Genomic DNA, 27,736 nt, shown 5'->3' on the forward strand with positions numbered 1-27,736 from the left:
CCAGCCACATAGCATCTCAAGGACCTCACTGAAATCAGTGCGTGAACAGAGATGAAGGATCCATGAAATGATTTTAAGAAAGAAATGTTATAGCTGGAGTTGCCTTCCAGACTATTATTTCTATAAAGGGAAGTGGTCATGATGAAGGAATGTTTTCAAAGCTCTGGGAAAAGATGAGAGGCAATTACTTTAATATATGGTATGCTAACAATAGTATGAAGGGGCACTCTTGAAAAATAACAATTGAATGATTTAACAATTTAACATAAAGGCCCTTGCATGCTAACTCAAATGTTAACATGGCTAGATGAAAACACATTTATGATATAGAAATTTAATTTTTCTGAAGACACACAAAAGTACAAAAGTAGACAGCATTCTGTATCCTAAGAGGTGCTGTAAGCACATTTTAGGCAAGTCACAATTACTGAGAAAATGTCATCATAATGCTTACACTGCTCAACAAGGTGTATTCCTCATGTGCTATAAGTGACTCTCACAAACCATTCTGAAGAGAAAAATGACAGGACAGAAAAACATAGATAATCCACAAAGAAGAGAAACGAGTAACCAGAAACTACTGAAATCTTCACAAACAATCAAGGAAATGCAAATTAACACATTGGTTACATGTCATTGAATGTACCAGATTGAAAAAAAATCTTAAAATTATGAACCAGCAGCTGTTGAACCAAAAGGATGAAAACGAAGGCACATACAGTGCTGGTGGTCACAGCTACTCAGGATGACAACTTGGCAGAATCTAGTAATACTGAACAATGCACTGACCTCACACTCCCAACAGTCCCATTTCTGAGGACAGAAAGAAGAGAAACCCCTGCACATTTTGTGCTGGAAATTTTTCTAAGGTGCAGAGACAATAAATGAGGATGTCTGAAACGCAAGTAGACCAGTTATACAATCATTACTATGGATTAATAAAAAATGTCAGGCAAAAACAGAAGGTATATATATATATATATATATATATATATATATATATATATATATATATATATAACAGAAGGTATGTATATATATATATATTACTTCTTTAAAAAATATTATATTTGTTTATTATGGGGGGCTATTTGTGGGAGGATGTATCCATACATACACACACATGCACAAAGAGATCAGAAAATTAAGCTGTAGAAGTCAGTTCTGTCTTTCTATCATCTGGGAAACCCAGGTCATCAGACTTAGTAGCAAGGTTCTTTACCCACCGAGCCATCTCGCCAGCCCCATTGTACTTTTATATAAAGTGAAATATGTTGTAGTTCTCTTTGTTGTTAAGGTATAAAATAATGGAAGAAAAAGATGATACTGACCTACCTCAAATAGTTTTCCCCTCAAAGTAGAAAGAATGGAACAAAAAGGACCAAGAGTAGAGGAACAGGCCTGAATTGGTAACATTCTCTTATTTCTTAAAAAGAGAAACTCATTACCTCTCTACAGACCGAGAGTTATTTCATGGGATGAAACAATTTTATCACACTTCAAAATAAACAAAAACAGCTTTAAGAGAACTTTAAGAGAAACAAGACTCAAAGGGCTATGTGGTGTAGAAGTTCAATTTTATGAAATGTCCAGGATTTGTGAAGGAAACCATAAAGATGAAACATAAACTAATGTCTGTCAGTGACCCAGAGGGAGGAAAAGAGATGGAGGGACAGTTTAATGGGGAGAGGGTTTCTTTCCAGTGATGAAAGTGTTTTGAAAGTACAAGAATACAATGGTGCCATTGTGAGAGCATTGAATGAAGGTAAATCAAACACTGTAAACCGACTATTGTGTTGCATGAACTTGACCTCAGTAGCAACAGCAAATTTAAGGAGTATCTCTAAGAGTAGAAAATCAAAACAGAATAACTAGTGAGAAGAGCCTCCAGATGTTTATGAGGGAGGTGATTTGGCCTGAGCTGCTGCCGTGGAGCACAAGTTATAAGCAAGTGGATAACCCAAGACACATCTTCTCAAGGGGACTTGGTAACCAACCAATGGAGGAGGAAAACTAGGAAGAGAGAAGCTAAAGGTAAGGTGAGATCTGTGAATGGCTAACGTGAGTGAAACAAGTTCCATTGCCACTAAAGGGAACTAGAGAAGAGGTAAGGCCCCAACAGGAACCAATTGATTCCATTTGAAATAGGCTGAGCTTCAGCCATTTCTGGGCTGCACCAGTGAACCTCGTGGAGCAAAAAGTTCCAGCCCCAGCTCATTTAGACTTCAATTGCAGCCATGGAAGCTGGTGAGATCACATTGACAGTAAAATGGCAACAAATTCTATGATAAAACCCTAAATAGTGCAGTCATTAACATCCTACAACAAGCTCTGGGAGAGGCAGAAGCCAAGATGGTGTCTAAAAAGGAAAGGTGTATAAAATTCTAGAGCCATCAAAATAAGGGCAGAGAAGCTGGCTGCTGGAGACTAGTTGGTCTTCAGATTACTGAGAGCCATTTTCCTGTCAACGTAAGGAAACACAAGGCAAAAAACTACTTTTCAAATGCAAGGAAACCCAATAGCTGCAATACTAATGACACACATGTTAATAAAATAAAATAAAATAAAATAAAATAAAATAAAATCAAAATCTAGAGGAAGAACTTTGGTCAGAGAAGAAATAAAAAGAAAGAGATGGAGATTGGAAACAGGCCCTTCTCACAGAACTGGAAGCAAAGAACGTTGCAAATGTCTCCACCAGAACTCCCCAACATAGAAGAGAGACTAGTTGGACAGCCCTTAGAATCTCAGAGAAAGTAATCTTACTAAGCTATTTAATGTGTGCTTTAAAATCCGTGTCAACTGTCATTTTTCTCAAATACATCCCCAAATAAAAATTTCTTCCTCATATTTTTAATTAAAATGAATTTAGTAACCCAGGCCTTACTACAGTAAGTGCATGCCTTTAGTTCCAGCACTTGGGAGGAAATGGCAAGCAGATCTCTGTGAGTTCAGGCCAGCCAGGGCTATATAGTGAGTCCTTGTCTCCAAAACTCATCATCATCACCAAAGAGTTCTCCAAAGTTACTTTTTGCAACTTTTTCTCAGATGACAACCCTCCCACAAGCTTCTCACAGAATGTATGCACACAGAGCCCATCACAAGTTCTACTGTCTGGAGAAGGTTCTCTCAGATCTCAGACTGACAAAACATAAGACGAATAGCAGCTGCCAATACCATAAACATTTCTTTCCTTTAGTTTTCTTTAAACCATGCCTTTCAGAGCTGAGGAGAGAGCTCAGTTAGCTAACTGCCTATGAGGAAAGTTTCAGGACCTGAGCTTGACGCTCCAGAACTCACATTTACAAAAGCTGCAGCTAGCAGCAGCGCACACTTCAAATCCACGCATTGGGGACAGGAAGATGGCTGGGGCTCAGTGGCTACCTAACCTGGTTTAATCAGAGAGTTCTAGGCTCCATAAGAGATACTGTCTCAAAAAACAATGAAATAGGAGGGATTAAGGAAAACACCCAGAATCAACATCTGATCTCACATACAAATGCACATGCACTTACAAACCAATCTTCAAATAATCCTCCAAGATCGCAGGACTTGGTGGCTAAAGTCATGTTAAAGGGACTTGGTGCCTCCTCTTCATCTTTCTCAACTAAATTGTCAACACGTATTATGCGCTCTGTATTCAGTGTTGACCCAAATATCTTCCACTATTAAGTCATTTTTCTCTGAACCTCACTCCTATCTTTCCCAAGTTGCAGACATGGTTTTGTAAAAGAGCCCTTATGCTTTGGGGACAAAGGCAGGTTCAGCCTAAATGAGGTCATCAAGTTCCTAGTACCCTAAGAGTCCAAGCCAATGACCAACTGAGTATTCCAGCTGATCTTAATTTCCTTGGCATAGCACAGTCAGAGTACTGTGATATAATGCAAAATGGCTCCAAAGAGAAACCAGACACTGACCAGAGTCTTGCCAAAACACAGTTAAATAATACCAAAGTGGCCCTTTTATCTGAATACTGAGTCTCTCATGCCAGTGTAACCCTCCCCAAGAATGAAAGTAATCTTCCACTGTGAATGTGGGCTGGCTGAAAACCATACCAGACTCGGCCCCATAAAGGAGATGTGCTTTTTAATTGGCACACGTGTGCTGGGAAGGATGAAAATGCTGACAAAGGGACCAAGAGACAAAGAACAGGACTCACTCGGAGCAAGGGTGATCCAAATTTAGAATATGCTTATAGTGCTAAAACAATACTCAAATGTTTATCCTGCCCAGGATCTCTTTCAACAACTTACAATAGCAGAACCTTCCCCCGAAAAAGAAGTAGACTTAACATTTCTAAGTTTCATTGTAAATTAAATCATTTATATTAAATAATCAGTAGGGTCTCAGGTAGACTCTCACATCAAGAAATCAACAATTCTCTGTTTCTTTCTCATTTATTTATTCTCATTTAATTATTTATTAAGCCAAAATTTCTTGAGAGCCTACTAAAAGCCAGAGATATTTTACCTTCTAGAAACTGAGCATAGAAAACTTAACACAAGGGGTTAAAAACACACTGACCTTGTAAAAGGACTGAGTTTCTAGCACCCACCAAGAGGAGTTCCCAACCACCTGGTTCAAACCACTTGAATTTGTAACTCAAATTCCAAGGGATCCAATGTCTTCTTTTGTACTCCATGAGTGCCTGCTCTCCAGACACACATATACATATAATTACAAATAAAATAAACTTTAACATTAGTACAACAGAATTTCTGCCTTCACAGAACTTCTGATCTACTGAGCAAAGTCAATGAGCAAATATATGTGTGTGTGTGTGTGTGTGTGTGTGTGTGTGTGTGTGTGTGTGTGTGTGTGTGTGTGAACAAAGAGTACTGGGTGGAATTATGTACTAGGAAGAAAGATTAAGCTGGGTAAACACAACAGTTTGGATCTTGAATGTCTCCCGAAGGCTGGTAGATTAAAATCTTCTTCCCCAACACATGACATCCTTGAAAAGTGTCAGAAACCTTGACAGGTGAGGACTAGGAGGAGGGAACAAGCTGAGGGCTTCCAAGTGGATACCAGCACAGGGGCCCTTCACCTTTCTGTGCAACTTTGGGTCTACCAAGAGGTGGATGGCACTGCTCCATCATACCCTCCCACCGTGATGTGCTGATTCCCACAGACACAAGGCCATGATGTCAAAAGAAACCTTCCTAACTGTAACCCAAAACCTTTGTAATTCTTAAGTTGATTATCAGATATTTTGTTACAGTACTAGGATCTGCGTGATATAAAAGAGGAAGAATGCCGAGGGAATTAAAGGCAGTGTTAACTTTTAAGTCTGAGATAAAATTCATTATTGGCTATCAATCAACTGCAAACTAATCAGTGCCTCAGAAACATATATTGACTAGGTTGAAACAGATGTGTCGTCCAATCATATTAACTCACTTTCTTATTGTCTAGATATTTCATTAACACAACTTTACCAGTAATGACTTATAGTCTTTACATAAATACAGATTTATTCAAACCAATATTCATAGAAAATGTGTGATAATTGCATCACACATTAGCCAAACCAATGCATTCATAAGGCTCTTGCATGAACTTTTTCCAGCCTGTTATTTTCATAAAGTGTTTTGTCTTTTGTTTTAAATATTTTTTCTTCAAAAGCTTAAAACCTCAGATTTAGTTTGTTCAATTTGAGTAAAATGTTGACCACAGGAGGTAGTGTATGACTATAATCATGGCAATCAGGTAAGAGTAGCGTCAGAACTCTGAGGCCAGAGACAGAGATAGAGACAGAGAGGCAGAGAAAGACACAGAGACACAGAGACATAGAGACACAGAGACACAGAGAGACAAAGAGACAGAGACAGATACAGAGAGACAGCGAGAGAAACTGAGACAGAGGCAGGGACACTTAGAAGTCAATCCCCTGTCAGGTAAAATTCAATTTTACTGTTCATTTATACAATGATATCAATATCATTCTGAGTCAAAACATTTGAAAAAAAAAAGACACAATACATTATTGGTTAGATTGAACAATAGAAATACCTAAAAAGAGTCAATATTTAAAATAACACAAGACTGCCAGACAGGATGATCCCTGCTTGTATTTCCAGAATTTAGGCAATGCAGTAAGGAAGGAGTGTCATGTCATGAGTTCAAGGACAATCATGGCTACATATGAGGTTTGAGCATAGCCTTAAAAAAATGAGAACCTTCTCATCCTTTATTCCAAACATAAAAGTAATAATGGTGAGGGAGTAAGAGGTCTCAGGTTATGTTGAAATCCTATGAAGTGCACAGACCTACTCGATGAACTGTGTGAATGTTCATTTCACCTCTGGGTTGCCACTTTGAATGTCATTAAATAAAAGTCCAGTATAAAATTAGAAATGTCTAAATCAAATATCATTCTAGGCATGGTAAATTTTTTCTTATGTTTTCAGTGAAAGCAAACAATGTATTGTGCAAAAATTAGCCCAGCCACTAGCATGTGACTGTTTTTAGAAAGCAGGACATATTTAAACATTTTGTGATGAAAGAGGATGCGAGCTGAGCACAGTTAGAATAAACAGTTCATAATACAATTCATTAGTGCATTGTTAATCACAATGTTGAATTGCACACAAAATTTTAAAGAAATCATGCATAAATTTTATCTTTGACTTTTAACCAATTTATCTTTAAAACTTAGTATTTTCAGGGGAAAAAATTGTATTTAGAAGAATAAATCACTAATTGTATTGGATGCTGGCAACCACCCAAATCCATTCTATTCAAGACCGAAGTTCCCAATTTCCCAGTAGGAGCCAATAAGTCTTGGTGGCTAAGACTTCCTTCTTTGCCACTTCACTCCACTAAAGGGAGCTACTATATTCAAAGCCAGGCATTTCCAAAGCACCTAAGATGCTGTGCCTCAATTCTCAACAATTCTGCGGCCCTACCTGGCTCCGGAATGTCTAAGGAATGGGTTGAGGGCTTTGTTGCAACTGCACCACAGCCTGACTTTTCTTGGTATCCATTCCCACTGGTACTGTCCTAGTTTGATTTCAATTGCTGAGATAACAGACTAACCAAAAGCAACTTAGTGCACAAAGAGCTTATTTTAGCTTATAAGTTATGGTCTATTATCCAGAAACGCCAAGGCAGGATCCTGAAGTAGAAACCACAGGCAAACATTGCTTTTACTGACTTCTTTAGTTGCTTTCCTACACAGCCAAGGACCACCTATTCAGGTGGAGGCGCTGCTCACATCGAGTTGGGTCCTCCAACATGAATCAGCAATAAAGAAAATACCCCTCAGATGTGTCTAGAACCAGTCTAATGGAAGCAATTCCTCAGAGAAGGTATCCTCTTCACAAGTGACTCAAGTTTGTTTCAAGTTGGCAAAAACTAACCAGTACTGCTACTCTTTTTAAGTGTGCTCTGCGAAAGGCTTCTTGCAAGCAAGCTTCTGCCTTGTACTCTGACCTAAGCACTAGCCTATATCACAGCACGTATTTTAGGTACATTTTCTCTCAAGCTCCTATACATATGTATTAAGTATGGTAGGATATGCATTAAAATCCATGACGAAGGTCATTTTAAGTACTTAATTTTCTCAGAGATGAGTTCTTCATCCCAAGAGGCTTTATCTTCTAACAGTCTAGACACAAGACCATTGAAGTCAAAGATTGAAAATGAACAAACGGGAAACCAGAAGTGTCGTTAGTCCTCTCATAGCCTTGTATGCCTCAAGAAACATTTTGAACTGGCCTGAATCCTTTCTAACCATCACACACCCTCAACAAACAGGTTTAGATACAGGGCAAGATGTCTAACGTCTATAAAGAACTGTGTCAGGGCAGTCATGAACAACACAGTGACTCCTCCATCTCACACAGAAAACAAAAATAGTTTGCAATGCTTTTGAGGATTTTCTTACCCCATGACAAGGAGCAAAGTAGAGAGGCTATAGTGAGCATGGTAAATTCTAAGGGAGTTCAGGTTTAGGTAAATGCATGCATAGAAGATGAAGAACTGAAAACCTGGAAACTGATTCCCTCAAATCCCTGAGTTCTTGCCACTCTGGCAAAATGTTGGCATGTATCTAAAGGTATGTGCCATGTCTCGTGTGATAAATTTTGATCTACATAACTCATTAGTGACACTCATATCAAAAATTAATTCAAGAGGCAGAACCAAGCATATCTCTGAGAGCTTGGGGTCTGCCTGCTCTAACAGAACAAACTCTAGGCTAACTGGAACAAAACTGAGAGACCCTGCCTCAAAACTAAATAGAAAAATAAACAACTGAATAGAGTATTTGCAGGTGTCTTCCCCTCCGGCTGAGAGAAAAACAGGCAAATGACAGTTGCATTTAAATGTTGCTGTGTAGACTTTGTCAAAACAGTGTTAGTCTGAAGAAAGTCCAGTAGTGCAGTGAGTACTTATCACTTACAAGAATACCAAATAAGAATAATATGTAAAATTGGAAATGTCTCCACTAACTTCATTACAGATGACAAACAAGTCCTAATAACTAAAGTAAAATATTATATTAAGTCCAATTAGTCCTGATACATGTCTGCTTTGTAAACAGAATATTCTAATAAAATTGTGGTTACTTCTAAATTTTAGTGACGATAATTGATCGTGGTTGGACTAGGACAGGATACAATTTGATAAAATTGGGTTTCCATTGTGCATTGCCATTCAGTATCCATTTATCCATTCATTTTCAACAACAACAACAACAAAAAACTAGGAATGATGAACCCAAGATAATTCATTTGGATGGAAAAACAATAAATAGACCAAACAGATATAAAAGATAAGTCAGGTCATGAAAGTGCAGTCAAGAAACTAAACTGAGAAATGTAAAGGAATAGGAAAAGAGAAGAAGGAGAAGAAGGAGGAGGAGGAGGAGACGGAGAAGGAGGAGGAGGAGGAGAAGGAGAAAAGGAAGAAGAAGAAGAAGAAGAAGAAGAAGAAGAAGAGGAGGAGGAGGAGGAGGAGGAGGAGGAGGAGGAGGAGGAGGAGGAGGAGGAGGAGGAGGAGGAGGAGGAGGAGGAAGAGAAGGGGAGGAGGAGGAGGAGGAAGAGAAGGGGAGAGGAGGGGAAAGAAGAAGAGGAAGAGAAGAAGGAAGAGGAGAAATAGGAAAAAGAAAAGGAAGAGGAGCAGGAAGAGGAACAGGAATAAGAAGAAGAACAAGAAGAGGAGAAGGGGGAAGGGAGAGGAAAGGGAAGGAGGAGAAGACAGAGGAGAGAAAGGAAGAGGGGAAGAAGGGGGAGGAGGAGGAGGAGGAAGAAGAATGAAAGCCATGTCATGCACACTGCTGCCAAAGGGTAGTGGCAATGGCATTTTATGCTAAAACCTAAATGAGTAGCACTGAGTCTGTACAGAGCTAGGGAAGAGTCTCCAATCACAGAAAGCAGTCCCTGAGACAGAAGAAAGAAGCTTGCCCAGTTCACAGCAGAGGAGATGACAGGCCTCTAAATGCAGTATAATAAGCAAAAGGTAAAGTGTATATAAGGTACAAGAGTCACAAGAATCACGAGAGTCACGAGAGCCACAAGACAGGACCAACCACATGCAATACCACATGAGATGTTATCTTTAAGTGATCAAAACTTTTTCAACCAGAGAAAGACAGTGAGGTCTATTTTGTTTTTCTATAAATGTTTTATGTATTTACTAAAGGTCCTAGGCTTCATTTACAAGTATCAGTAAGATATCTTGATCCATTTCTCCTTGTGATATCCTGGTCTATATATTTTTTTTAAGTTCCTAGTAACAAATACAAAGAGAAATGGATCAAGGTAGACTATTATAGAATCATGGCCGGCCATTTATGGTCTGTGTGGATAGTTTAAACTAGGATGGTAGTGGCAGAGACAAAGGGAATAGCCAGTGGTAATTAAGAGTGGAAAGTGGTCTCCTTAGTTTTTGCCTTTAACAACCAGATGAAGGGTTAGAGGGTAGACAAAAGGAATTTGAAGAAGAATTTGAGCCACAACCAATCCACACCCAGGAAGCCAATTGGGGTGAATTGCAGACAGGGCCTATGACAACCTCACATGTTCCCATCTAAGCTCATGTCTTTCTCCCTCAGTTTAAGCACTTGGCTCAGCACTACAGCCCTCTGCCTCCCAGATGTGATGACCCCCTGGTTCTCCTTTTGATAGTTTTCTCTTGACTTGCTGCACAATGTTTACTTTAACTAGGCCTTCCTATTCCCACTCTCACCATGGCCAAGAATCTGTTGTCCCTTGCCCCATCTCACCACAGATGCATTCTTTATCCATAGAGGTGCAGGGACCATGGTAGAGGCTCAGAAAAAAAAGACTGAGATTAAAAAAGGCATGTCTACTACACAGGAGTCATGAGTGACTTAAAAGCCATAGGACTCACCTGTCCTGGGTCCAGAAAAAGATGGAAGAGCTCCAAGACCTGGGAAGTGTAGGCAGTGGCCTGACACTGCATTTGTCAGGAGCAGTGGGATGGTATTAAAACACAGGCATGCTGGTCCCCAAACTAAAACCTTTCAATCGCAATACACTGACTCCCACCATCCCACAGATACAAAACTAACTGTGGTCCCCAGAACGGTGTAAATACATTATGATTTAACAGGGATTCCAAAACCACCATACACAGCATTTCATTTATGGAATAAAGCACTGTGGATAACTCTGCACTTTACTAATGACTCTTAGAAGTAGAGATATTTGTGAACAAAGGAGGGATCTCAAGCCTTCCATTTGTATTTATGTTCCCTGTGGCTTTGAAAAGTATTAAATATGAGACTGCAAGAAAGCCTATGAGGCAAAGGAGACTATCTTTGTCTTCATTCTCACACCACTTCTAATTTAACCCAGAATCCTTCTTTCTGTTCCTTTGCCAGGGCCAAAGCCTGTGATCACTTCCTAGGTTCCCCCTTGATCTGTCCTTGAAGTTCATAAAGAAAATTCCTCAGTGTGTTAATCTCTTATTTAAATACATGGGTATTATTTCCACAATAGAATTTATTACTGTTCTATGCAAATTAACATTTCCTCCAAAGAAATCCATGAAAGTCTGAGGAATTATATTAAAATACACATTTATCCTGAACAATGAATGACTCCAATTTTCCCTCCCCTGATAGAACAAAATCTAGACCCCTGAGGAAAAAGAACAAAACAAAACAGAAGCCAAGCTTTTAGAAAGTGAAAAATGAATATGGACTGGGAATGTGCCTTCAAAATCTAAACAAGTTGTGGAAGTAATCTTCAAACTAGAATCCTCTGAAGTAAGTGGTGATGTGACAGGAACACTGTAGAAGTAAAGAGACAGCCATCTTCTGCTGTACAGGAAGGCAACTTACACAAGGTGGAGAGGACCTGAGTGGAGAGCTTCCATCATCAGAGGACAGCATGCTTCATGAAGCTCAAGACAATGGCCCCCAAAAGCTGATCGCCTCAGAAAAGTGGCGTGCACTGAAACTACTACTTAGTAAATGGGTTTTGTGTAAAATACATGAATTAAAGCAAACATTAAGAACCACACACAACTTCGGACAGCAGATTAGCGGTCACCACATGTCACGCATGTCTGTTAACAGTTAGCTTTGGTGTGTTCTCAACTGCACACTCTGGTGCAGCTCTTTTTTATACCTGAGGTAGTTTTTTGTTTCATTTTGTTTTTTGCACCTGTCTCTCTATTCCATACCTAGTGAACCTGTGCTTCCCAGAAGAACTCCCCAACACTAGCTGAGCGGTCAGTGTATCTAGGGCCCTCTGTCCCCTTGACTACAACTGTTTCAGAGCTGGATGCACAGACTATTGTCAGTTTTTACATACTGAGCCACCACTAAGAGAGCCAAGGGACAGCCATTGGTGAACAATACAGAACGTAAGAGGACAAAGTGAAGTTATAAGAAGCCTGGGCTAGGTGATACATCAGTAGGAGAAAAGAGAGAAGTTCATTGACCTGGTTTTTATATGTTTTCTTCTTTCCCCCTGACATTTTACTTTGCAATTGCAATTTCTCATGAGACCAGTGAACTTTTGTTCTTTGGATACTAAAACAAAACTTTCCAGGCCAGTTCATGTAAGGTTCTGTTTCCCCTAAAGAATCAATACATGGCTAAACTACCAACCAAAGTCCATTTTCAGTATCCCCACCTTCTCTCAACTGAAGAGATTTCTTCACAGTTTTCCAAAGGCATATTGACAGAGTCTAAAAGTGGCAGGGAAGAAAATAGCTGATTTTGTGCACCCAGCAAAGGAAACGTATAAAGAGTTCATTTCCCCCTGTCCTTCTTGGGGATATTATTCTTCAAGGACATCTGTAAGTAGTCCAAGTTCTCCATGGAAAGTGCTTTTGTGAGCACCTATTGAGAAGCCTTTGCTCTTACAGCCTGCTTTAATGGTACTAGAAAGATCTACACACTCTTACATTTTCCAAAATAATAATATTCATCAAGTAGCAGCATTCAAGAGTAACAAGTGGCTGTTACAGAGAGAGATTCATTTGACACTAATAATAAAGCAAGTATTGTTTCTATTATTCTTCGTGTGTTTGTGTGTGTGTGTGTGTGTGTGTGTGTGTATGTGTGTATGTGTGTGTTTCATTTCACATTACATGGAATTTTGTAGAATAGCTTGGAGGGCCTAAGTGCAATTTATGATGTTGTTTTCATATGAATATGACTTCAGACTTTCAAAGGGCTAATTCTTAGACATTTGAAGCATAATCAATACATAATATGAGGATTTCATGTGTTATTTCAACTGAGGAAATTCAATTATGAGTGGTTTCAGATGATAGCAAGGAATTATACTTATCAGGGAATAATACTATTTGGGTTATAGTTTTTTCAATGTATTTTTCGGGGCACACATTTAAAAACTCGGTAGAGCTACAATGACAGAATGCCTAATAATAACTCCCAAATATTCCCACAAAGAAAATCATATATTTTTAAAAAGAATAGATGAAGTAAATTGAGGAAAGTCTTGATAACCGCTAAGCCTGGAAACTAAGAGCATGAGAGTAGAATTTCTTTCTATTTCTATGCATGTTGGAGAAATGAATATAGGAGAGCACACATACATAGTCGGGACCACACGTACAGGCTTAACACATGTGTGGTGATATAATTATTGGCATCACAGTGACATAAAGGGATGTTCAATTTGGAGACAGAGATCAAGTTATCTTTTTAAACATTGTTGACACAGTAGAGGAAATCCAAGCCAATGAATACGGAAAACTAACGACTCAAGTATTCAGGAGACATTCCTGGTTTTCCTGAGATATATTTTAAAAGGCTGCAGGGGCCAAGGGTTATGGTCCTCACAATTACTCCCAGCTCTTGGGAGGCAAGCACAGGTAGATCTCTATGGATTCAATGCCAGGGTTATCTACATAGGGGGTTCCAGGTCAGCCTGGGCTACATAATGAAATCCTGACTCCAAAAAAGAAAGGAAAGGAGGAAGGGAGAAAAATGTTATACAACAGACCAGAAACAGTATGATGAGCCACAAAGCACATAAAAGTATTTTATTTTTAGATGCACTATGCATACCTGGTCTGGAGCAAATAATCCTTCTCACTATTCCCCCAAGTACCAGATTGACGAGTCAGACTACGACGACCAACTACTACATTTTAATATTACCCTGGGATATTTATCAAGGACCATGGACAGCATATGAAAGTTGGTTACTAAAGGTACTAACAAATATGTGTTTGAGCATGCTAGCTGTTTAGAATATCCCTTCCTTTAAAATCTGTGATCTAGAAAAGTTACTTACACTCAAAGTGATTTTCATTATGGAAAGAAACGTCATTTCTAATTTATGATAGAAATTGGCTAGGAGATTTAATGTAGCTCATTATTTGATTAATTTTTCATGTCAAATTTGGGACAGCAAAGCTGTAGAGGAAAATCATAGCGTTGTAATTCAGAAAAGAGAGAAAAAGGGAGAGAACTGCCACATCCTTAGATGACTATTAACCAATGACATTAGCAGGGCCTGCTATGCTGTTTTATAGGTGGGCTTGTAGCTAAGAATGTTTGTAAGAGTTTATCACTCACACTAGTTAGGTGGTCCTTTCTGTCTTCGGAAATTGTCCCTTCCTGAAAAATATACTCCTATCAAATCCTCAAGACATACAAATGCCACGTCCCAATTACATCACTGTTAAGCACCTAGCAACGCTTAGACACAATTTACAGATCTGTGGAAGTAGGGCAGTAGATGATGCCAAGCCTCCCTCTCATCTCCAGCATTCAATGACACAGTTTTTCACTGGGTTGAAGCTCTAAAATATCCAGGCACTTTATTCTGCATTAGCTATCCTAGACAGTCCCTGGAGGTAACTGACCGGAACCCACACACAGGCTGTGAATAGGCTCAAAAATTACCTAAGGCCTAGAAAACAAGACAAGAAATGATTCCTCAATGAAGACCAAAACCTCTTTTTTTTTTTTTTTCCCTATTCTTCAAGTAATGGGTCTTTAGCATCACCAGTAAAGAATAATTTCCTAGCAAACTTCTATCATAAATTAGGAATGACATTTCTCTACATAATGAAAGTCATTTTTAAATGTCACTTTTCTAGATCGCAGATTTTAAAGGAAGGGATACTTTAGATAGCTATTATTGTCAGACACAAAGAAATGGTCTTACAATTTCACATGATGAACGTGAAAGACAGAGAGAGAGAGAGAGAGAGAGAGAGAGAGAGAGAGAGAGAGAATAAAGAAACAATATTCACACTAGTTCTCCTGTTAAAATAATACTGAAACCACACAGCACTACAGGATTAGGCACATCTTACATGCAAAGGAGACACCCTCCACACACACACAACCCTATCATGGCTCCAGTACAATATACCAATCACACGTGATGTAAGTATCTCAAGATGCTTTTTAAAAAGCATCCTTGTGGCCTGGAAAGTGATTTTGACTGTGGCTTTGAAAGGCCAAATGAAACTTAATATTTCTAGTCTGGATTCTCTCAAAGGTTTTGGACATTCATTTGTTAATAACAAGTTACAATTCTTCGTTCTTCCTGGGGAGAGAGAAGAGTTCTAGCATGTCTGGAATGGTTTAACAAATGTAAGAGACTACAAAGGAAAGAGTACTAGCCATAAGAAATATTGGGAGGTGCAGTGTAGTCACATAGTATAGTCATGCATATCATCTCAACCAAAGGCTGCAGATGTTGAGGCCAGAGGTACTATCCTGTAGCAAGGGCATGGGGGCATGCATGTGTTTGGCAAAGGTACTAAGAAAATTGCTAATGTAGAGAGCTGTGCGTTCTCAAAGCCTTCTCTTTCCAAAGAACTTAGAATGCATAAAATAATTACCATAAAAGGATTGATTCTCCATGCAACATCTAGGAGAGGTAAAAAGAGAGAAACAAGAAAAAAAGAAAAAAAAAGAAAACAAATCTTTCTCGACAGTGGGATATCCTCTACATGAAGTTGTCAGTCCCAGGCCTAGGAAGACATTTACAAAAAATGTCTTTGGGAGACAGGACACCCCTCAGTGACTGGACCCAGTAAGTCAGTCAGCACCAGCTCCTAAGTAAGCTCAGCTGCCTGTGAGTGTGCACAATGTTCTCTGTCAGGCTAGATGCAGGCTGCAGGGGCAGAGGAAACCCGTCAGAGTGATCCGCATGTCATCTTTTCTCTACATTTGAACTTCCGAGTGTGAAACCCGCTGCCCTTCGCTGGACCACCTGCCTCCACCTGGATCTGAGACCTAACTTACTCTCGTTCTCTTTGAATCTCAGCCTCCTTCCCTTTGCTGTGATAAAATATTATAACAAAAGCAACTTAAGAAGGAAAGGGTTTATTTCAAATAGCAATCCAATGTTACAGTCCATCATGGCCAGGGAAGACACAGTAGCCAGGCGTAAAGTAGTTAGTCACATTGCATCCGTGGGAAAGAGAGGATGATGGATGATTGCATGCTTGCTCAACTTACTCTCTTTTCTCCATCTTCCCCAGGCCAGGATCTCTGCCCAGAGAACGGTTCCACGCACAGTACGTAACCTTCCCAGCTCAATAAGACCAAACCAAGATGATCCCTTGCAGGTATGCCTTGAAACCCATCTAGATTTTGTCAAATTGAGCATGTTGGCGTGAACACAATAATATCTAGTCTCCCTTTGTATCCTGAACCCAGCTTGTTCTACTAATATTTCTTTTACACAGAAGTATCCTGTGTTCATTCACAAAATAAAGCCTTGCCAGACCACTCTTTCTACTGTTCTTCCTCTCCATCACACACCCTTGTTTTGCCAGTAACTCTTTGTCTCGGGGCAGGGGAGTGTACCTCTGCCTGAGTAGGTGTCTATTGTCTAGGATAATGTAAGAAATGTGTGGCTTGAAGAAATTGTTAACTAAATTCCCCCAACTGAATATTACGCCAACATCGTTCATATTCTTGCCCACCCAGGATGAGAAAAACACCTGTACAAAGCTCACGGTTAAATCCATCATCCCTGACCCTATACCCAAACTCTGAGTGCTTGGATATTTCAGAAAAACTATGTGCAACGTTACAGTCAAACTTCAAATCTCACTCTGATGAAAAGGCTTTTTTAAAGTCACCCTCTTAATCTCTCCCAACTCACTCTCAGGTTCCAATAATCTCCCCTAAAATGTGTATAGACCAGACAGCTACGAAAATTTCACTTCCAAAAATCAGACATCATAGGTTTCATTTGTAAAATTGGGGACAGTTAGTTCCCTGGAGCTCACTGGGCAGCCAGTCTGGCAAGTTCAGTGAGAGACACTGTTCTAAAGAATAAGGTTGGGGCAGGGGTTACAAGATGGCTCAAGTCTGATGACCTGAATTTGACCCCTGGCACCAAGGGAAGCAGATAACAATTCTGAAAGCTGTCCTCTAAACTCCACAGGAAAACAAATGTAAGCACGTGTGTGTGTGTGTGTGTGTGTGTGTGTGTGTGTGTGTGTGTGTGTGTGTATGTGTGTGTGTGTGTGTGTAAATATGTAAATAAATATTTAAAAACAGGACAGGGAGTATTTGAGGAAGACACTTGTCATTGACTTCTGGCCTCTTAAACCACATATTACACAGTACTTACACACCTATAAAACTCCTGCACACACACCTCCTACTGTTATCTACTGCTGCATGGTAGTAGCCATGTCTGCTCCCCAGAGTATTTCCTCTCTTCCCCTAAGTAAAACTACACCACTAAACCAATCAGAGGTAGATATCTATAATTTCTCCTACTTATACACCTCTCTCTCTCTCTCTCTCTCTCTCTCTCTCTCTCTCTCTCTCTCTCTCTGTGTGTGTGTGTGTGTGCGTGTGTGTGTGTGTGTGTGTGTGTGTGTGTGTGTGTACATATTCATACCTCAGAACCCATGAAGAAGTTTGAGAACAATTTTTGGGAGTAAGTTGTCTCCTTTACGGGTCTCGGGAATCTAACTCAGGCTCTCCAGCTTAGGAGTGAAGGCCCTCACCTACTGAGCCATTGCTCTGTCTGTGTCAGATTGTCTACAGCACTTTTCTTTAGTAAAGGAGGTTAGCCTTATATGAAATGTGTATAAGGAAAAACACCATTAAATAGCAAACAAAAAGCCAATCCCCTTCCAATTAAGACTGTGAAAGTGATGCCCTTCAGGTACCTGTCCTGGCTCCCTAGTGAGTGACAAGAGCAGTCACAGGTGCACTTTCACCCCTATTCTCTCCTAAGAACCCAAGAGGGAACTTTTGCTATTCCCACTACACAGCTGAGGAAACTGAATCCCAAAAGGAACATCATCTCAAGAGCCCTCTTAGTCAAGGGAAATGTAGCATGGGCCAAGCAAATTCTCTTCTGATGCTGTCTTTCTTCCTTCCTTCCTTCCTTTCTTTCTTTCTTTCTTTCTTTTTTTTTTTCTTTTTCGCAAAACTCTTGAAGTCTGTGTGGGCATAAGCCTCAGAAGACATTAGAATCTCACAGATTTGGAAGTACATACCTGTTTCTTCTTTGAATTTTCTCTGGGAAATAAGCCTGCTGACAGCACAGATGTAAGTGGGGAGCAGCAGAGCTCAGGAAAGGGGTTGGGAATGGGTGGCGTTTCCAGACCATCCAGACCTTTTCTCCTACACCAAGAGAACATAGGATGTCATTTACATAGAACAGAGTATGAAATGTAATTTCTGTCAGGGGGAAGAGCATTGCTAAAGCTAATGTGCGCCGCTTGGTGACAGCTAACACTTCAGGAAAGAGCTAGGATGGAGGAGTATCCACGGGTCAAAATAAAATATGCCGATTACCCACAAGTAATGCTGTAGCACCTCCCCCACCCCACCTCACAGAAAAAGAAAAAAAGAAGAAAGAACAAAAAACCCTCAGGAGGCATGGACACTCCATTTCCTGTACTTAGGATTTTCCTGAACACCAACACAGGCTACATCATGATTTATGCAAACATCACCCAGAGGAGTGCGCCATTTCCTGGAGCCTATTAAATTGACAAAATTTGTAAGTTACATCCAGTGAACTCATCCCCAGGAATTTTTTTTTTTACTCATCACTGCTGGAAGTTATGATTTATTAAATATAAATGCGGTTCATCTCACTTCGAATTTCATTCACAATGTTGCCCACACACAGTCTGCTAATTTTTCAAGTGCTTATAGATACAGAACCTCAAGGGAGTCTAAGTCAATAGACTGTGTTAACAGGAATGTACGCTAGGCCACTGGGGGGTTATTTTAACTTGACTGAAGTCAGAGCGCTTTGCAATCCTGACAAAGAAGCAGGAGTGGTATTTACATGTGTGACTGCAAAGAGCCACGGATTCTTAAGCTGTTCTCGCCTGCCTTTTTCTTTCCTAAGGTCTGACAACTCCAAAGGCACTTAATCATTTCTGTGGAGACGAGAAACCTTGAAAAGCCTCTGTTCCTTCCTGTGGAACAGAAAGGCTGCTCAAATGTTAATTCCTGCTCTGCCTCTCCAGGGTCCTTGGAAGACTCTATCTACTCGGGAGGCGAACACATTCATGCTTGGATTTTTGAAACCTATAGTGTAGTAGGAAAAGGACCACTCAGCAGCTGAGTGTGGTCAGTCTTGAGTGTCGCCTCCTGGTTCACACCAAAGGGCAAAGGTGAGACGGGCGGCTCTCCAACCACCCCGCGATGCTATTTATAACAGGGCACCTGGAGATCGCGATGCCCTGCTGACCCCGCGGGAGCTGGCTCCAAGGGAATTGTCTTCAGACACTTTCCAAACTTGGTCGGGCTCTGGGCACACAGTCACCCCTGGGCCGCCTCCACACCCCAGCGCGGGTTGCTGAGCTGGAAGAAGCCCCCCACGAAGCCGCCTACCTGTCTATAGCACCGCGGTGGGTCGCATCGGAAGCGGGGGACAGCGCGTGCAGTCCGGGGACCTGCGCCGGGTCCTGGGCGTCTCCCTTGCCCTGGGTAACGCGGCACACCTGCACTGCCAGCGGCGAGTCCTGGGCCCCTGCCCGGCCCGCGGCGCTCTGCCCGTCTTGCTGGGACGTGGTCATGGTCGTAGGCCAGGGGTCTAGGGAGTCATCGACCGAGAGGCGAAAGCGACGAAGGGCTGGGGTCGAGCAGTGCCGAGTGCAGGCAGCTAGCGCCTTGCAGGTGCGGTGGCAGGGCCGCCTGCGCTCACCGCCGGGTCGGCTGGGACGCGGTGGGGCGGGGAGCGGAGGAGGGGCGGGGGCGGAGGAGGAGGGTGGGGACGTGGAGGGTGGGGACCGGGAGGAGCGGTGCGGGGGGCGGGGAGGATGGCCCGCCAGCCTGGCGGGCCCTGCGCGTGGCCCGGGCACTCGGGGGCGCTGGTGTCTCTCTCCTGACGCGCGGGGACCTGGACCTCAGGCTCCCTAGGTCTCACTGTCGCTTTCCCAAGTGGGTGACCTAGCACAAGGCTAAATCCGGGAGTCCCAAGGGCCAAGTACCACTCTGGGACAGGACGACGACCGACGACCGACGACCGACCTCCAACCTCCAACCAGAGTTGGTTCGGGCAGAACTGATCCTTAGACCCTTCCGTGCCACTAGGGCTACCGAGATGACCTAAGCTGGAGGTTGGATCCTCAAGACAGACCCCACAGTACCTACCGGCAAACCAAGAGGGATCTTAGAGCTATGTATGCCCCAGTTTACCCACCACACACCACACACACCCCATCCCTTTCCTTTTTCCCTCCACATCAAGAAATAGAAAAAATAGGGTTGCTGTCTTAGAAAAACTTCTTTGAACTGGTAAGAATTCTCAGTAAAACCTGAATGAACCCAAAGGTTCCTGGGATTATTAAATGACTTAATTTCTTTTTCTTCTTTTTTTTTTTCTCTTTTCTTTTTTTAATGAGAACATTTTCCTCATATTTTCCTCATTCTGTTTTGCTCTCCTAACTGTTCCATGAATCTAAATACTTGCTTCATTTTTTTTACAAAAGAATACCAGGGCCCCAAGCAAACCAGTGCCTTGTACTGCTTAGCTCTTAGTAACAGATGCAGTCAGGATTCATCCCATAAGCTTCCGTCTCAACCCCGATAGTGAAACAGTAACTGCATTGTGTCCATCCAAGATGTAGCAACCATACCCTGAAATCCAGACCTCTGTTCCTGTTTTTCATGAAGTGTCCCACATCCTGTGCACCGTGGAGGACTTTCAGATAGTTTACACGCTCTTTGTTCTTTGACCAAATTAGGTATCATCTGGTCCTGGCACCTGTTTCACTAAGTTAACCTCCACGACCTCGGTCCATGGCAAAATAAACATCCCTCCTGAAAAAGTGAGCAGTCCTTGTCCTGCCTAAGTATCTCTGCCATCAGGATGTCAGCCCCAAAATCTGATGACAACCAGGGTTGTCATGCTTCATGGTTATAGCCTGGGGACTCCATGAACTCAGAACACCTGAGTCAAAGAATAGATAATAGTTAACTTCTTCATTTTCCTAAAGCCAAAATTAAGAATTAAAACAGCATGAGTGGCGGTGGCTTTATGGAAGCCACGGTTTCCAGGAGGCCTTGTAAAAAGGCGGTGGCCAACACAGGACCAAACAGTGGCTTTCCTGGGGCATAAAATAGTAATGGTCTTAGCTAAAACTTATCAACCACGGATGCCAGACAGACTCCTGGCTCATATCTAGCCCTCTTAATTATGGTCTGGACTATACTTGTGGACTTTAAGTGCATTTAATGGCAAAGCACTGTGTGGTTTGAATATGCTTGGCCTATCGGAAGTGACGCTATTAGGAGGTGTGGCCTTGTTGGAGTAGTTGTGGCATTACTGAAGGAAGTGTGTCTCTGTGTAGTCAGTGGGGCTTTGAGGTCTCTTGGTGCTCAAGCTCCGCCCAGTGCAGAAGAGAGTCCCTTCCTGGCTGCCTCCAAGAAGACAGTCTCCTTCAGTCTGCCTTCAGATCTAGATGTAAAACTCTCAAGTCCTTCTCCAGCACCATGTCTGCCTGGATGATGTCATGCTTCCAGCCATGATGATAACAGACTAAAACTTTGAAACTGTAAGCCAGACCCAATTAGATGTTCTCTTTTCTGAAAGTTTCCTTGGCCATGGTGTCTCTTCACAACAATAAAACCCTTTCTAAGACACGCTGTTATATATTAAAGCTATTCCAGCAGAATCAAAATGGGGTGTGTGTTTATAGATATCTTGAAGGAAAACAATAAAGTTTACCATTATAATTATCTTAATTTTACCCAAAAGGCTTTGCAGCTGTTTCTCCTCTAAAGTAATATAAACTGAACATAATAGGGTGTGAACATTATAACAGCAGAGTTAATCAATGACTAAAGTTTGTCCCCTCACAACACACACACACACACACCACTCACAAACAAATGCACTCTAGTATGCATGTGTGTTCTCACACACATTTTCTCCTCTGCTTCCTCTTCCTCCTCCTCCTCTTTCAGCAGAAGAGCACTCTATTTTTATCTCCTGGAGCAAAGACTATGAAGACTGTATGTCTTAACTCACCGGGAAGACAACTGTCCAACAGTGAATTCTATTCAACTTCCCAGAATATCTTCTTGACCCGAAGGAAAAACCTTTGCTAATTCAAATGAGATTCCAAATATGTCTCCCCTCTTCATGCATCCTTATAATTAGTGAAAATCAAAGAAAGGTCCAGACTCTGTGGACCTCCTATAAACTCCATGAATAGAAATTATAAGGCCTTTACAAGGCATTATGCAGAGAAAGAGAGAAGGGAATAAATCCCTAAGAATAAGATTTTAAATACTTTGTCTTGTATCAAATTAATTACCTCTAAGACCTTGAGTATTTGTACCAAGAATTATCCAAATACATTTGAAGAAAAATGAGGCTGTTTTCATTTTTAAGTTTGCAAGAAATTATTCTAAACAAAGGACTATGTGTTATAAAAGGTATAGGACACTATTAGAAGCACACAGGGAGATTTTTCCATACAAGGAAAAAAAAAAAAGGACGGATAATTATAGATTGTTTTTATCCCTATAACTGACCAAGTTTTCTGAAACAATACAGCAGATATATTGGTACCAGATTGGGTGATCTGGGTAGTTTGGGCTTTTTGGATTTGAACCTGTCAACTTGAGATGCAGGAGTCTGCCCAGTTCCTCCACTACTGGGGCCTTTTCTTCCCTTTCACAATCCCTATCTGGCCTCCTGCACTTCCTGTCCTGAGGAACCCCAGCCATCTTCCACCTTGTTCCTCATTCTCCTGTCTCCTGCTCATCAATCCTTTACATAGGGAAAGACCATACAGTCCCAGAAAAGAAATACACTAGACCAGTGCTCCAAATGCCCCACCCCTTCTCCTATTAAGATTGTCATGGCAACCAGTGTGAGTTTTGCTTTAATTATCTAACTATCCTTACCTAAACATGGTCAGTTAGGTTGTTTGGGTTTGACCTTTATGCAGATGTAATCATTTTGCACTTGCTTCCATTCTTTTAACATTGTGTTTGTGATGTTTTTCTATGTTTACATGTAATCGTGAACTTGTACTTCTTTGCTAGGAAAATAGAGAGAAGGAACTAGAGTTAAGGGTGAAAAGAAATAGCATGTTGTAGGTGGCCAGCCCCACTACCTGGGGCTATGGAGAGGTCCCAGACCACGCTGCTGCTGAGGGCCATGGCTGAGTAGTGCCCTCTGAGGTCAGAAGAGGGCATCAGAACTTACAGATGGAACCAAACCTGGCTCCTTTAAAGAACAGCCAGTGGTCTTGTTCACTGAACCACTCTTCACCCGCACTGAGAAACCTCAATTATACATCTTCGTTTTTCAGTTTGCTAGCTCCTTTTTGGTTCCAAATTTTCAAAGTCCCTCTTCCACTCTGGACCTAACATTTTAGAGCAGTGGTTCTCAACTTTCTGAATACCATGACTCTTTAATATAGTTCCTTGTATTGTAGTGACCCAATCATAAAATTGGTTTTGTTGCTACTTCATATCTATAATTTTTCTACGGTTAGGAATTATACCCAGTGTGGTGGTTTGAACACACTTGGCCCAAGGAGTGGCACTCTCAGGAGGTGTGACCCAGGTGTAGCCTCGTTGAAGGAAGTGTGTCACTGAGGAGGTGGGTAGTGAGACCCTTCTCTTAACCAGTTTGATGTTCTCTGATATTTTGTTTGAAAGATTTTGTTCCTGTTTATGAGTGAGACCAGCCTTCAATTCTTCGTTCTCATATTATCCTTCTGAGAGTATAAGATAACACAATAGGAGACTATAAAAATGGAAACTGATCCAGGCCCATGCTATCATAGAGGCTCCCTGAGTCTGGATCCCTGGTCTTACTATGGCCAGGTCAATGGTGAAGTCTGTGGCCTGTGCTACCATCAACAGCCAGGAAGATCTCTGTGGTCTGTGCTGCAGCCTGAAGACATATTGATATTCATGGGCCATTCTGTTGGGGGCCATACTGATCTGAGTGACCTGCAGCTACCATATAAGGCTATAATGATGCCGTGGGCCATGTAGCCTCAGAAGGCAATGTCTAGGTCTGTGGTCTTACTGAAGCTGGGTCTGTGTTTTAATTCAACACTTAAATTGTGGCCTCGGGTCTTGTGTTGATAGCCATGAACTTTGATAACACTGTAGGCCATATGGATGTCTATAATCTATGTTTCAGGCTGAAACCATGTTGATGATATCCATGGCAATGTTACCATCAGGGGCCATGTAGGTGGCCTGTGCTACTACCTGGGGCCATAGTGATGTCCAGACCCATGTGGCCAGGGCTATGTGTCAGTCCATGGTCTTATCGTGGCCAGGTCTATATTGATGTCTGTGGTCCATGTTGCCACCAAAGGCTGGGCTATGCTACAGACTGAAGCCTTGTTGATGTCCATGATCCCGGTTACTTTGAAGGGCCTTGTCTGGGTCCATGGCAACTGCAACCGGGAGCCCTGTTGATGGTTTTTGCTGATGCCATTTGGAAGCCCAGAATCCATGTTCCCACGGACCATAAAAAGAAAATAAGCTACTTTGGCAGTGATACTGATGGCTGAGATACACTGTGGAGAAAAAGGGACATGGAAGACTTCTGTGACATACCCTCCCCTATCCCTCCCCCCTCCAACAGTAACAGCCTAGAAAGGAAGCCATGAGAGAGCACTTTGAAAACTGATTGGACTCTGGGGTGTTGCCTTCCATGATACATGGCTTCCAGCAGGGATGTAGAGAAGGATCAGACTCTTAAGGCCACTGAGAGTTTCATCACACTCCACTGAGTGTATTGATAATACCAATTGGGTTCTTATTTTCTTGCTTGTGGGGAGGTCTCCAGGGTGAGGGAGTGAACTGAGAAAGACTGGGAAATGAATATGATAGGACTGGATGATCTGAAATCTCTGAAGAATCAATAAATATATTATGTTGGGAAAAATGGGAACTATTCCCTTGTCTTCTGTTACTGTGGTTACTTTTTCATTATAGTTGGTGAAAATATGCATGCAACCTTATAATTTTCTCTAAGGAAAAGTTTAATAAATATCTCAATGCAGTTAGTAGTTACTAACTGTATTCTGATACATTTGTATCAGAATACATTTGTATCAGAATACATTTGTATCAGAATACATTTGTATCAGAATACATTTGTATTCTGATTCTTATGCCAACAAATGGCATTTTCTAAGAATTTTCATCTAAATTTTTAATACTTTAGCAAATCTCTCTCTCTCTCTCTCTCTCTCTCTCTCTCTCTCTCTCTCTCTCTCTCTCTCTCTCTGTGTGTGTGTGTGTGTGTGTGTGTGTGTGTGTGTGTGTGTGTGTGTGTGTGTCTTATGCCTTAGTTGGTACCTGCAGAGGCCAGAACAAAGTGTCAGATCCCTTGGAACTAGAATTACAGGTAGTTGTGAGCTGTCCAGTGTGAGTGTGGGGAACTGAGTTTGAGTCCTCTGGAAGAGCATCCAGAAGTCTTAAGCTCAGAGAGCCTTTATCCATCACTCTCTCCCCAAGTTATTTTTAATATCTGAAACATTTAGTGAATTGTCCCATTTCTAAGTCCTAACTGTTGATGATATTGGTGCCTTTGATGTTGTTTTCCTAATTAGATTGAAAACAATGAGCAATTTGTAAGCTGTTTAGGGATTGCCTTTTTTGTGTGTTCACTTTTATTGATGTCTTGCTTGCCTCCTACTTTCTTTGGCTTATTTCCTTCATTCCCCCTCTTTTTCCTTCCCTCCCTCTTTTTCCCTTCAGTGCTAGAGGTAAAAACACCAGGCCCTGTGAAAGTTAAACACTCTACCACTGGTCTGTATCCTCAGTATTATATATATATATATATATATATATATATATATATATATATATATGTATGTATTAGAACATTGATATTGGTATTTAACTTTTTTCCTCCAGGGATGTCTGAGATTCATCAAGCATTAATTCACTTTATTTCCATTATTATTCACATCAAAATATTTTATAGTTTCTATTGGAGCTGATATTTGATTTGCTTTTCTTCTTAATAAAAAAAAATTTAACTACTTTCTTGTGACGTAATATAATTCTATTCTTTGAAATGTATTAAAAGTTGATTTATGGTCCAGCTGTGGCTCATTTTGTACCATCTGTCTACCTGAGGTAGATAGGAAACTAAAATTTTTAAATGTATAAATAAACACTACTTATTCTTCTTCTATATACTTTAATGTTCTCTGATATTTTGTTGGGTTGATTTTGTCCTTGTTTATGAGTGAGATCAGCCTTTAATTCTTCTTTCTCATGTAATCTTTCTGAGAGGATAACAGAATGAGAGACCATAAAAATGGGGACTGTTCCAGGCCCACGCTACCACAGAGGGCTATGTCTGGGTCCCGCATCTTATTGTGGCCAGGTGTGTGTTGAAGTTTGTAGCCTAAACTACCACCAAAGGCCACTGATTTCTGCCATTGGTTGATTTATTGTTTTACGTATTCATCAATTAGACTAAATGCGTTATCTGTATATAAATTCTCTAAACTCTTTCTTAGTTTAATTCCCTGAGAGGTGTTGGACTAAAACATCCTCTATTGTTATGGATTTATTTATTTTTCCTCATTTCTCCATATATATGTGTGTGTGTGTGTGTGTGTGTATATATATATATATATAAAACCATATATATATATATATATATATATATATATATATATATATATATATGGAGAGATAGAGAAAGAGAGACATATTGTGGGTTTACTTTCAGGAGTTAAAGTTTAATAAACCTTTCATTAATTGGAATACTAGATATTCTTGGAAATTTTAACATTCTAAATTGTCCTCTAGCTCTACTAATTTCTGTCTTTGAGTCTGTTAATTGGTACTATGGGTCAGCTGACATTTTCTAGTGTACCTTTCCCATGTTTACAATTGTCAACATTCATATATTTCTACCTTTGTTTAATTTTTAATTAATAAATAAAATTTATTTATTTATTTATTTATTCATTCATTCATTCATTCACTGAGATGGGGTCTTATGTTCGCTAGCCTATTTTTGAAATTTCTATGTAGCTGAGGATGGCCTTAAACTTCTTTTTCTTCTATATGTACCTGCCAAATGCTGGGATAGAAGCCAGGTATTCATGTATGCTAGGTAAGTATTCTACCAAGTAAGCCACACCCTCAGCCTTCTATCTCTACATTTTAACAGCATTTTCTTAAATGACTGGAGCTCTTTGCTTAGTTGTTTTTTGTATTCATTCAGATAATTTTCATTTTCTTAATAGAAGCTTTTAAACATTTTGGGTTGAACAGGTTAATTTTAGTGTTAGGTCTTTGCCCCACTAACTCTATATTCCTATTTCCTTTATTTCTTATTTGCTTTTGGATTGTTATTCCTCTATTCCTGCCTCCCCACCCATTTGGTCCATTTGACATGTCTTCCATGTCCCGCTACTCTCCCCCAAACCACCAAGAAGATATACTTTTTTTGGTGACATCTAAACACTCAAAACATGGCTTGGTTTGCCCAAGGAATGCACAGAATGACTCTGAACCATGGGAAGAGTATGAAGTTTGGATATTTATTCTCATTATGCTTGCCTTCCCTGCCAGATTCTTTCTCTCCTGGAACGAAACCCTACTACATATGTAGACATTCCCTTCTCATGGAATGCCATGGGGTTTTAGATTCGGAGACCTGTGCTAATGGCAACAGTCTTGCTACTATCATTTCTGTGGGCATTGACAATATATATACATATATATATATATATATATATATATATATATATATATATATATGTACAAAAAATGTTCTCTCTACATATATATATATTAGGTATATACTCATCAGCTGACAGC

At 40.7% G+C, this 27,736-nt stretch overlaps 1 protein-coding gene across 1 annotated transcript in view; it reads right to left on the bottom strand.

Moving 5' to 3' along the window:
- Window positions 1-19,644, bottom strand: part of Grb14 (growth factor receptor bound protein 14) — a 106,965-nt gene extending 87,321 nt beyond the window's left edge. Inside the window, exons 1-2 of the mRNA XM_034496664.2 lie at window positions 19,295-19,644; window positions 17,941-18,067 (exon numbers count right to left, since the gene is read on the bottom strand). Of these exons, the coding sequence (XP_034352555.1) occupies window positions 17,941-18,067; window positions 19,295-19,479 (312 nt within the window). The 5' untranslated portion in view covers window positions 19,480-19,644. The remainder of the gene's footprint in view (window positions 1-17,940; window positions 18,068-19,294) is intronic.
- Window positions 19,645-27,736: the final 8,092 nt, after the last annotated feature.

The sequence above is a fragment of the Arvicanthis niloticus genome, chromosome 2, assembly GCF_011762505.2.
Source record: "Arvicanthis niloticus isolate mArvNil1 chromosome 2, mArvNil1.pat.X, whole genome shotgun sequence".
NCBI classification, from domain to species: domain Eukaryota; kingdom Metazoa; phylum Chordata; class Mammalia; order Rodentia; family Muridae; genus Arvicanthis; species Arvicanthis niloticus.